At 45.1% G+C, this 12226-nt stretch overlaps 1 protein-coding gene across 3 annotated transcripts in view; it reads left to right on the top strand.

The window, feature by feature from the left end:
- Nucleotides 1-12226, top strand: part of tyro3 (TYRO3 protein tyrosine kinase) — a 136271-nt gene that overhangs the window by 109868 nt on the left and 14177 nt on the right. For all 3 annotated transcript variants that reach the window (XM_060828316.1, XM_060828315.1, XM_060828317.1), the window contains 2 exons: nucleotides 4042-4137; nucleotides 4687-4767. In XM_060828316.1, the coding sequence (XP_060684299.1) occupies nucleotides 4042-4137; nucleotides 4687-4767 (177 nt within the window). The remainder of the gene's footprint in view (nucleotides 1-4041; nucleotides 4138-4686; nucleotides 4768-12226) is intronic.

The following is a 12226-nucleotide window of genomic DNA, read 5'->3' as shown; positions in this document are numbered from 1 at the left end:
ATTGTCTATTGTCTATAATGTCTCTTTAATGATAACATCGTTATCTCTCCTGGACTTCTGCCCTATTTCCAATTGGGTGCCCTGAGGTACACACACTGGGGCATATGGATTACCTCTCTCTCCAAATTCCAATTCTGTCCAAGTTGGATTTACCGTTCATGCATCCCACCTGAGAGGGGCTAACATCTTGGGTTGACCATTTCCTCAATGTGGAAATGGTCAGTGAGAGTGGGTGAAAGGGCAGGTGATAACAGGCAGGGCAGAATACATAGTGACAGAAGACAGGGATTTGTTAGTGTGCATGGCAACTGGCAGAATGGTTGGTAACCAAGCAACACATTGGAAGGGATTGACAAAAGGCCTGGAGATGAAATTGAGAGTAATGAGCTAGGTGATCTGAAATGCTCTACCTGAGAACTTTCAAAAGAAAATTGGATAAATACTTGAGATTCAGGGAACAGAATGGGGAAATGTGACTAATTGGGGAGCTTTTTCACAGTGTTAAGAAAAGAGGTTCCTTCTGTCTTACAATGGTCTATTTTTCAGATGACTAGATGTAAACTGTGGATAGATAATTAGAGGATGCGGAGAGCAATATTAACTTAGGATTTCTCAAAATAGGTTTGAAAGTTATATCTCAAAAGTACCAGCTCGCTGTTTCATGCTGCCACTATATGGAAGCAGCATGAATGGGTTCATCACTGACAGGATCCGCTGTCAGGCCAAAAAGACTACTACAAAAAGACATTCTGCCTATCAGACAAATGAATAGAGCGGTATGTGAATTTTGTTGCCATATGTCCCAAAGGTTACAGGTTGTGTCAGACAGCATATCCTTTCATCTGCTCACAACATAAGGAAGTACTGGCTGTACCTGAACCAGGAGGTGCTTATAATTCGTGATCCTGCAGTTGGACAGCATTTGTCGAATAATCCTAAATGGGTTCCAAAACTTAAGCTGATAACAGATGCGACAGTGTTGCTCAGGCTTGCAGTACGGTGAACATGAGTGCTCTGGAATCTACACACATTAATGCACAGAGCCATTTACAGACAGAGACAACAAGTCCATGCCCTGCATCTGTTTCAACTGAACGAAATGGTGGCCGCCATTCGCTAGTTCGTTTCCCAAGGAAATGCCTAAACCCATCAGAGTTCAGCTACCTGGTTTAAAACATAACCAAAGCCTGGCAGTCAATTGTCAATCATCATTAAGTTGTGCATTCTCCATGGCAACGCTTCTACCAATCAAAGACCATTTGCCAAACAAGGAGCACTCTCCTCTCGTGCTGTATAAAAGTGGGGTTGTTTTCCCCCTTTTTTTTTAGATTAGATTACTTACAGTGTGGAAACAGGCCCTTCGGCCCAACAAGTCCACACCGACCCGCTGAAGCGCAACCCACCCATACCCCTACATTTACCCCTTACCTAACACTACGGGCAATTTAGCATGGCCAATTCACCTGACTCGCACATCTTTGGACTGTGGGAGGAAACCGGAGCACCCGGAGGAAACCCACGCAGACACGGGGAGAATGTGCAAACTCCACACAGTCAGTCGCCTGAGGTGGGAATTGAACCCAGGTCTCTGGCGCTGTGAGGCAGCAGTGCTAACCACCGTGCCACCCTCAAAAAAATGGTATTTTTGTGAATTGTCCCAATGAGGTTAAAATTCAAATTTTCAACAAAATGTGTCTTTTGTCAGCAATATTTAGTTGATATTTCAGAGGAATTGAAGGCTGAAACAGAATTTTAATTATTTTAACCAGTTGTTTCCACGGGCGCAAGGAACTAAAAGTAGGGGGGCACAGCGTCCAAATACGGGAGAGGGGGTTTAGGACTGAGCTGAGGAGGAACTCCTTCACTCCAAGGGTTGGGAATCAGTGGAATTCCCTGCCCAGGGAAGCAGTTGAGACTAACTCGTTGAATTTTTTTTTAAGGCAAAGATAAATAGATTTTTGAATAGTAAAGGAATTACGGGTTATGGTGAGCGGGCGGGGAAGTGGAGCTGAAAAAGATCAGCCATGATCTTGTTGAGTGGCAGAGCATGTTCGGGAGTTGGGGGTTGGGGGGGGGGGGGGGGGGGAGCAGATGGCCTACCCCTGCTCCTAGTTCTAATTCTAACTAGTTAATACATTTATGAAAGGGACCGAACATTATGGTATGGATGCATTAAGCATTGGTGAACAGCTTTTTCAGCTTGTAATTTACCCATCTCCTGTACCTCCTCAGCAGCTTAATTTATCAAAAATAAATCCAACCGTGTCTTGAATTTTCTAACACTATCCGCCCCCACTATCTCTGTGTGCAGTCTGTTCAACACATTCACCTCCCTTTGCATCAAATACTTAAATCACGACCATCTGTTCATCTACCTTTACATTAATCACATTGTCAAAATAGCACAAACAGGAATCTGCATGAGCCCCCATTGTGCTTAAAGGAGCACACAGAGAGAACCTGAACCTGCGTAAAATCCCATTGCTGCATGTACTGCTGCAGTCAGAGTTCAATAATCAATTTCTTATGTTGGCTTAATGTAAATTGTAATGATCCACTGATGGATCACTTGGGGTGGACTGTAGTGTTACTTAACTATGACAGATCGAACTGAACTCTAATGCAGAATTAATCAAAAGTGTAATTGTTAGATGTGGGTGGTGCTGGCATCAAGGCTAATCAAATCAATGCTTGCAAAGAGAACTGCAGAGCTAATAGGTCAGAAATAATATTTTGCTATCTTGTCATTCACTTATTCACTCCAGTTAAGAGCAACTTCCGGTACTCATTCAGTTGCCTCATTTAGCCTCTTGCATTGTCCTGCACCTCTCCCAGTGATTCTGTATGTGCTCTTCTCAATAGACTGCGCAGCCTCCCAGTGATTCTGTATGTATCTCCCTGCCCTTCTGAATGCACTGCACAATCTCCCAGTGATTCTGTTCTTCTAAATATACAGCATAATTTCTGGGTGAATCAGTGTGACTTTCTCTGTCTGATCTTTCCAATCTGGTACACATCTCCCAGTAATTCTGTGTGTATCTCTCCGCTTTTCCAAGTGTGCTGCACAATCTCCCAGTATTCTGTATGTGTCCCTTGCTGCTGTCCTCAATATTATACCCATCTTGCAATAGTTCAATGTTTTTCTCTCTCTCTCCCTCCCTCTCTCTGTCTGCCTACTCTTCCTAATATAGTACCTATCAATAATTCTGTGTGAGTCTCTCTGTCTGTTTTTCTCAAAGTGGTTGCTGTGTGGGGAGGTTCATGAAGGAGGGAGGGAGGTGGGTGGTGCTGGCATAATAGTGGAGAAAGATCTTGTGATGGTTCCCTCTGGCTTGTTCCTGCCCCCATCCGATGGTCCCAGAGGCAGTTTGTGTTTGGTGACATAGCAGTTCACCTGCCAGTGGTGAGAAGCCGAGTGAAGCTTTTTAAGCGGGCATTTGACAGCACGTTGCCAAGGGCAGTGTGATTCTGATGGCACGGACCTCAGGCTGGGTCAGTGACTGGGTGGAGGTGGCTGTGTGGTGGGAGACTGTATTGTCATGGAAACGAGGCCCAGTCAGACCGGGATTGGAGCTGTTTGACCAAGGCCATCAGCGAGCAGAGGATTGTTAGAAGGAACAGCTCCCATGCACTCTCCGCAATGGCTTCTGCTTCCCTCAGCCCCTTCTCGAACCTTCCCACCCCAACCCAGCTGCACCCTCTATAGAGACTTTCCCCTCATCAACTCTGTCTGCGGAGCCACTAGGCCTCTGGGCCTTAGGGAACAGGTCTGGAATGCTCCCTCTGGTCCAAAAGATACAGCGCCTGTGAAATTCTCCTTGTGTTCATCGGTAATTCTGTGTGTGTGTGTGTGTGTGTGTGTCTCACTCTGTGTGGGTGTGGGTGTGGGGGTGTCTCACTGTGTGTGTGTCTCTCACTGCGTGTGCGTGTGTGTGTCTCTCTCACTGTGTGTGTGCGCGTGTGTGCCCCACACTCTGTGCATGTGAAGGTTGATGTGCTACCTTAGTAACAGTGATTTGTTTTTTTTTTGTCTTGGGACAGTCGATACTTTGGGAATCAGTGACGCTTTGAAGCAGAAGTTGGAAGATATTTTCATTCATGAGAGACAGCTGGAGCTGGGGCGCACGCTGGGCAGAGGTCAGCCTGTCCGTCTTTGATCTGCTCACTCCCTCCCTCCCTCCTTCTCCTGCTGATGCTTCTTTGCCCCTTCAGAGGGGCTCTTCCAGGACAGAAAACTGCCACACATGAGGAGGAGGTGGCCCTTTCTGAGTCACAGGTTCAAATCCAACTCAAGCTCAGGTTGATGCTGCGGTGCGTCCGTTAGGGAGTCAGTCTCCCCTCTCCCGGGTGACACTCAGAACCTCATATCATTGTTTGATGAAACACGGCTGAGTTTCCTGCGATGTCCTGGCCCGCCTATCGAAACAATGAAACAGATTCCCTGCCTCATTATCATCCAGGCCCCTCTCTAGCGGCCTTGCTGGGCGCAGATTGACTACTGGATTCCCTGTCCTAGAGCAACGCCTCACCTCAGGAGTATTCTGAGTCAGAGGTGCTCCATAAATGCATGTTCTAGACTGGGCCTACACATGAAGCCACTAGGTGATGTCCCAAGCCCGCTTCTGTTTAGTACAGACTGTGTTACTGTCTGACTTGGCAACATGCATTTCCATTTTTAATTTCCAGGGGAGTTCGGCTCTGTCAAGGAGGCTTACCTAAAGATGGAAGACGGGTCGTCTCAAAGATTGGCTGTGAAAATGCTAAAAAGTAAGTGCAGCCCTTGTCCAAACTGAGGTTGCAGTGCAGTAAGAGTAGGGAAGCCTTCAGAGAACTGTTCAGACCCAGAAGAAGACCAGGCCTGGAGTATTGTGCACACTTCTGGCCTCCCTGTCTGAGGAAGGATATTGGAAACGGTTCAGAGAAGGTTCGCTTGACTGACTATAAAAGCAAGATGCGATGTGGGCATCAATGGCTCGGTCAGCATTTATTACCCATCCCTAGTTGCCCTTGAGAAAGCAGTGGTGAGCTGCCTTCTTGAACCGCTGCAGTCCATGGTGCTGTCGGTAGATAGCCCCACAATGCCCTTAGGCAGGGAATTCTGGGGTTTTGACCCAGCGACAGTGAGGGAATGGCGGTATATTTCCATAGCAACATCTGTATAGAGAGATGCACAGAGTTAATGTTTTTGAGTCCAACATGATTCTATATTGGAACTAGAATGGTCTGGGCACCTGTCTTATGAAGGAAGGTTGGTCTTTTATCCATTAGTGCTTAGTAATGTGATTGAAACATGGCTATTAACATTATTCTGTATACAATATGACAGGCTGGATGTTTCCCCTAATGGGAGAAACTGGAACTAGACTGAGATGAGAAGTTTTTGTCTCCCTCAGAGAATTGTTTGTGGCTTTCTATCCCCAGACAGAGCCGCAGAGACCAGGTCACTAAATATACAGCAAACTTGGTTTTTACCAGCACCTTATGGACCATCACTCTCAATAAACCAGCTAATAATTATATACTTCAAATACTGCAAAGTCTGTTCTGTCCAATTATTTTAGTTTTTAAATTTATTGATCTCTGTCTCAAGATACTTGTTGTTCAATCAAAATGGACATACAAAATTTCAAGTTGATTCAATTTTAAATCAATTTCTCTTTAAATACTGTTATCTATTGGCATATCCAAGTAGTCGTAGAGTTGTACAGACCCTTCAGTCCAACCAGTCCATCCCGAATATAATCCCAAACTAAACTGATCCCACCTGCCTGCTGCTGGCCCATACCCCTCCAAACCTTTCCTGTTCACGTATTTATCCAAATGTCTTTTAAATGTTGTGACTGTACCTGCATCGACCATGTCCTCGGGACATTCGTTCCACACGGGAACTGTCCTCTGTGGAAGAAATTTGCCCCTCGTGTCTTTATTCAATCTCTCTCCTCTCACCTTAAAAATGTGCCCCCGGTGTTGAAATACCCCTCCTAGGGATGAGTCACCTACCATTAATTCTTTCTGTGCCCCTTATGATTTTATAAACGTCTATAAGGTCACCTCGCAACCTCCTAACGGTCCAGTGATAATAGTCCAGGCTATTCAGCCTTTCTTTATAACTCAAACATAGTCTATAGAGGGTGCGAGTGAGAAGGTTCTCCCTAGGTATGTGTTATTTAAGCTGAAAATGTGTTGCTGGAAAAGCGCAGCAGGTCAGGCAGCATCCAAGGAACGGGAGATTCGACGTTTCGGGCACAAGCTCTTCTTTTTGATTCCTGAAGAAGGGCTTATGCCCGAAACGTCGAATCTCCTGCTCCTTGGATGCTGCCTGACCTGCTGCGCTTTTCCAGCAACACATTTTCTGCTCTGATCTCCAGCATCTGCAGACCTCACTTTCTCCTCGAAGTGTTATTTAAGGCAAAGTTGTGTTATTATTTAAGTGATTTAAGTAAAGCATAACAGCGTGTGGTGTGTATTTTTACATTGATTATGTGGACCTCCCAATCACCTCTTGATATTTGATCACTCCTGGTCACAAAGGTGCTGGTTGGTAAAGTGTTTGCTATGTTCAGGGCTGACTTTGACAGATCCTTTGTCATGAGGATCACTGAGGGTTGGGAAGGGAGGGGAGGGGTTAGCAGCCGGCAAAGTGGAGTCGAGACCACAATCCGATCAGCCAAGATCTTGATATGACGGACTCTGAGACAAGACGTAACCGGGGTCCAGTGAAGAGACAGCTCTCCCCATCCACCCTCTCGATCCGTCCTCACTTGAGAAAGCCAAAGGTGAGAGAAGACCATTCGGCCCAACTGAGCCCGATGTCCCTTGCTCGAATTCTAGGTTCAGCTCTCTATCCTGGAAAATAGGAGCACATCATCTAAAACGATGCTCGAGTGCAGTGCCAACTTTTAAACTAAATAATGCCTTCTCAGTTGTACATAAAAGTTCTTGTGACATTGTTTTTGAATAGTAATAGTGCTACTGATTAATATTTATCCCTCAAACAACATTCTGATGAAGCTATTGGAGGGAAATTTGCTGTGTACCAATTGGATATTATGTAAAATACAATACAACAATGACAATCTCATTGCTAATATCAGATATTCTTTGAACATATTCCCAATCAATTGTCCCAACCATTTCAAAACACTTTATGCTCTATTTTCATTTGAGGGCCTAATTTCTTCCGAAGCATTGAGTAACTATATTACAAGGTTTGTATTTACCCAGGATGAGTTTAATGTGATGTTCAGCTTTAATTTATATTTGGTATGATTACTCCCAGGTTCCCAGTAAAGGTTGTCCAGTTTTGAGCATGATTCAAATTTTAAAAAAGCTTATCCAGATGCGAGGATAAAGACAGAGACATGGACAGACTCACAGACAGATAGTCAGACAGACATATGGACAGTGAGACATATAGACACAGACAGACATTCAGAGAGACACACAGAAACATGGACAGACAGACAGGGAGCATAGACAGACGGACATCTAGGCACATGGGGGAGGGGTGTGGGTTACAGACACATGGATAGACAGGTACATGGACAGACAGGCGGACTAACAGACAGACGGGGCAAATGAGGGACCCTGTATGGGACAGTTACAGATTCTGAAGATTGGTGGGACTGAAAGCTAATCACCCCCCTAACTGAAGCTAACGAGGCAGAAAGATGGTCATCACCAGGGCTGGAAACCATGGTAACGGGAGAGTCGAGCTTGCAGTTGCTGAAACTGCTTAAAGAAGCTTCCGGTTGATTCACATTTCTCTTTGTTATGAAACCCAGAGCCGTATCAGGGCGAAGTGGGTTAAATTATGAGAACAGACTACCTAGGCTTGTCCTACTCCAGCATAGAAAATTCCAGGATGATCTAATCGAGGTGCTCACGATGATTAAAGGATTTGTTAGGGCCCATAGAGAGACACTATATCCTTATGTGGGGACTACCCAGAATCCCCATGGAGCACGAACCTCAAAATCAAAATCAGGGAATACTTCCTCATACATAGGTTAGGGAATTCTAGAAATGTATTTCTCATAACCCTGATTAAACTGTGAGCCAATTGAAGACTTGCATTTAGATAAGGGTATTTGAGGGATATATTGTCAAAGGTTTGATTTAGAAACAGGAATAGGCCCTTTGAGCGTGCCCTAGCATTCCAATGGATGATCCAATTATTCCTCATTCCCTGCCTGATAACCTTTCACCCCTTGCTTATCAGGAATCTGTCTTCCTCTGCTTTTAAAAAATATTGGAAAACTTTTGCTTTCACCTTCTTTTGAGGAAGGGAGATCCAAAGTTTCACAACGGACTGAGAAAATAAATTTCTCCGTGCCTCTTATCTGAAAGGTGCGTTTTGAAATGCTGACTCCTAATTTTAGATTCTTCCATGAGAGGAACCACTCTCCCACATCCACACTGTCAAGATTACTCAGGGTCTTATATGTGTCAATCAAATCGCCTCTTCCTCTACCAAACAAGCCCTGTCTGTCCAAACCTGCCCAGTCCAGGAATTAGTCTTGTAAACCTCCCCTGAATGGCTTCTAATGCATATATGCCTTCCTTAAATAAGGAGTAAATATCACCAATCTGTCCTAGTCCATTCACTTTAACACTACAGTCAAGAAAGCACATCAACGCCTCGACTTTCTCAGGAGGCTAAAGAAATTGGCATGTCCACAAGGACTCTAACCAATTTTTATAGATGCATCACAGAAAGCATTATACCCAAGGTTTGTGCGAATATTTGTAGCTCGGGTGCTTGTTGTAGTGGTTCTGTTCGCCGAGCTGGAAGTTTTTGTTGCAAACGTTTCGTCCCCTGGCTAGGAGACATCATCAGTGCTGTGGAGCCTCCCGCGAAGCGCTTCTTTGATGTTTCTTCCGGCATTTATAGTGGTCTGTCCTTGCCGCTTCCGGGTGTCAGTTATAGCTGTCCGCTGTAGTGATTGGTATATTGGGTCCAGGTCGATGTGTCTGTTGATGGAATTTGTGGATGAATGCCATGCCTCTAGGAATTCCCTGGCTGTTCTCTGTCTGGCTTGCCCTATGATAGTAGTGTTTTCCCAGTCGAATTCATGTTGCTTGTTGACTGAGTGTGTGGCTACTAGGGATAGCTGGTCGTGTCGTTTCGTGGCTAGTTGGTGTTCATGTATGCGGATTGTTAGCTGTCTTCCTGTTTGTCCTATATAGTGTTTTGTGCAGTCCTTGCATGGTATTTTATAAACTACGTTAGTTTTGCTCATGTTGGGTATTGGCTCCTTTGTTCTAGTAAGTTGTTGTCTGAGCGTGGCTGTTGGTTTGTGTGCCGTTATGAGTCCTAGGGGTCGCAGTAGTCTGGCTGTCAGTTCTGAAACGCTCCTGATATATGGTAGTGTGGCTAGTCCTTTTGGTTGTGGCATGTCCTCGTTCCGTGATCTATCTCTTAGGCATCTGTTGATAAAGTTGCTCGGGTATCCGTTTTTGGCAAATACCTTGTATAGGTGTTCCTCTTCCTCTTTTCGCAGTTCTGGTGTACTGCAGTGTGTTGTAGCTCTTTTGAATAGTGTCCTGATGCAGCTTCGTTTGTGTGTGTTGGGGTGGTTACTTTCATAGTTTAGGACTTGGTCTGTGTGTGTTGTTTTCCTGTGTACCCTTGTGGTGAATTCTCCGTTCGGTGTTCTCTGTACTATCACGTCTAGGAATGGGAGTTGGCTATCCTTTTCTACTTCTCTCGTGAATCGGATGCCTGTGAGTGTGGCGTTGATGATCCGGTGTGTTTTTTCTATTTCCGTGTTTTTGATGATTACGAAAGTGTCATCGACATATCTGACCCAGAGTTTGGGTTGAATTTGTGGTAGGGCTGTTTGTTCTAACCTTTGCATAACTGCCTCTGCTATGAGTCCCGAGATTGGTGATCCCATGGGTGTTCCGTTGATTTGTTCGTATATCTGATTGTTGAATGTAAAGTGTGTAGTGAGGCATAAGTCCAGTAGTTTAAGTATGCCGTCTTTGTTGATAGGTTCCGCCTCCTGTTTTCTGTTATGTATGTCCAGTAGGTTGGCTATTGTTTCTCTGGCTAGGGTTTTGTCAATCGAAGTGAACAGTGCCGTCACGTCGAATGAGATCATGGTTTCTTCTTTGTCTATGTGTGTATTCCTGATGGCGTCCAAGAATTCCTGTGTTGATTGTATGGAGTGTTTGGATCCGCTGACCAGGTGTTTCAGTTTCTGTTGTAGTTCTTTGGCCAGTTTGTATGCTGGTGTCCCTGGTAGTGATACCAGGGGTCTGAGTGGGATGTCTGGTTTGTGTACTTTGGGTAGTCCATAGAATCTGGGGGTGTTGTTGCTTTCCGGTTTCATTCTTCGTAGGTCCGCTTTGGTTATCTGTCCGTTTTTTTGTAGATTCCTTAGAGTGTTATTTATTCTATTGGTGAGTTGTGGTGTGGGGTCCGAATCCTTCATTTGGTAGGTGTTGGTGTCTCCTAGTAGGTGTTGTGCTTTTTTGATGTAGTCTGATTTATCTAGGATGACAGTCATTCTGCCTTTATCTGCTGGTAGTATGATTATGTTTTTATCATTTCTTAGTGCTTTCAGTGCTTCCCTCTCCTTGGTGTTGAGGTTGTGTTTGTCTTTTTCTTATCATCATAGGTACGACCGTTTGTCTCACTGTTTGTTGTGTCTCTTCAGTCAGTCCATTGTTCCTGATGTGCATTCCAGTGCTGCTAGGAAGTCTGCTGTCTTGGCGTCCCTGTGGTTGTAGTTGAGTCCCTTGGTCAGTATAGTTCTTTCCATGTCTGTGAGCTGTCTGTGGGAGAGGTTTTTAACCCAGGTGTGTGTTGTAGTGTCCTCTTTTTTGTGTGTTAGTTTGGCCAGTTTTTCTTTTAGTGCCATTTTTTTGCGATGTGTTGTCCTGTTCTGTCCTATAGTGACAGCCTGTTCTATGGTCCGGGTCCATTCATGATTAGCGGTCTTTGAAATTAACGACTTTTGGCGTGCAATTTCTTGTTTGTATTTGTGCAGTCGGTTGTGAGCTTCTGTGATCATTACCTGGATCATCCTGAGTCCGTTCTGCTTGGCTGTTTCCCTGGCTTGTGGATTATTGACTGGTGTCTCACAGGCATCCGATTCACGGGAGAAGTAGAAAAGGATAGCCAACTCCCATTCCTAGACGTGATGGTACAGAGAACACCGAACGGAGAATTCACCACACGGGTACACAGGAAAACAACACACACAGACCAAGTCCTAAACTATGAAAGTAACCACCCCAACACACACAAACGAAGCTGCATCAGGACACTATTCAAAAGAGCTACAACACACTGCAGTACACCAGAACTGCGAAAAGAGGAAGAGGAACACCTATACAAGGTATTTGCCAAAAACGGATACCCGCGCAACTTTATCAACAGATGCCTAAGAGATAGACCACGGAACGAGGACATGCCACAACCAAAAGGACTAGCTACACTACCATATATCAGGAGCGTTTCAGAACTGACAGCCAGACTACTGCGACCCCTAGGACTCATAACGGCACACAAACCAACAGCCACGCTCAGACAACAACTTACTAGAACAAAGGAGCCAATACCCAACATGAGCAAAACTAATGTAGTTTATAAAATACCATGCAAGGACTGCACAAAACACTATATAGGACAAACAGGAAGACAGCTAACAATCCGCATACATGAACACCAACTAGCCACGAAACGACACGACCAGCTATCCCTAGTGGCCACATACTCAGACAACAAGCAACATGAATTCGACTGGGAAAACACTACTATCATAGGGCAAGCCAGACAGAGAACAGCCAGGGAATTCCTAGAGGCATGGCATTCATCCACAAATTCCATCAACAGACACATCGACCTGGACCCAATATACCAATCACTACAGCGGACAGCTATAACTGACACCCGGAAGCGGCAAGGACAGACCACTATAAATGCCGGAAGAAACATCAAAGAAGCGCTTCGCAGGAGGCTCCACAGCATTGATGATGTCTCCTAGCCAGGGGACGAAACGTTTGCAACAAAAACTTCCAGCTCGGCGAACAGAACCACTACAGCATTATACCCAGCTGCATCACAACTTAGTGTGGCAACTGCTCTGCCCAGGATTTCAGGAGATTACAGAGAGCTGTGAACGCAGTCCAGTCCATCACAAAAACCTTGCTTCATTCCGTTGACTCCACCTCCAGTTCACTGCCTTGGGAAAGCAGCCACACAATCATCCCCCCC

Source organism: Hemiscyllium ocellatum, chromosome 8 (assembly GCF_020745735.1).
Source record: "Hemiscyllium ocellatum isolate sHemOce1 chromosome 8, sHemOce1.pat.X.cur, whole genome shotgun sequence".
Classification (NCBI taxonomy): Eukaryota; Metazoa; Chordata; class Chondrichthyes; order Orectolobiformes; family Hemiscylliidae; genus Hemiscyllium; species Hemiscyllium ocellatum.
This window is presented reverse-complemented; position numbering and strand designations above follow the sequence as displayed.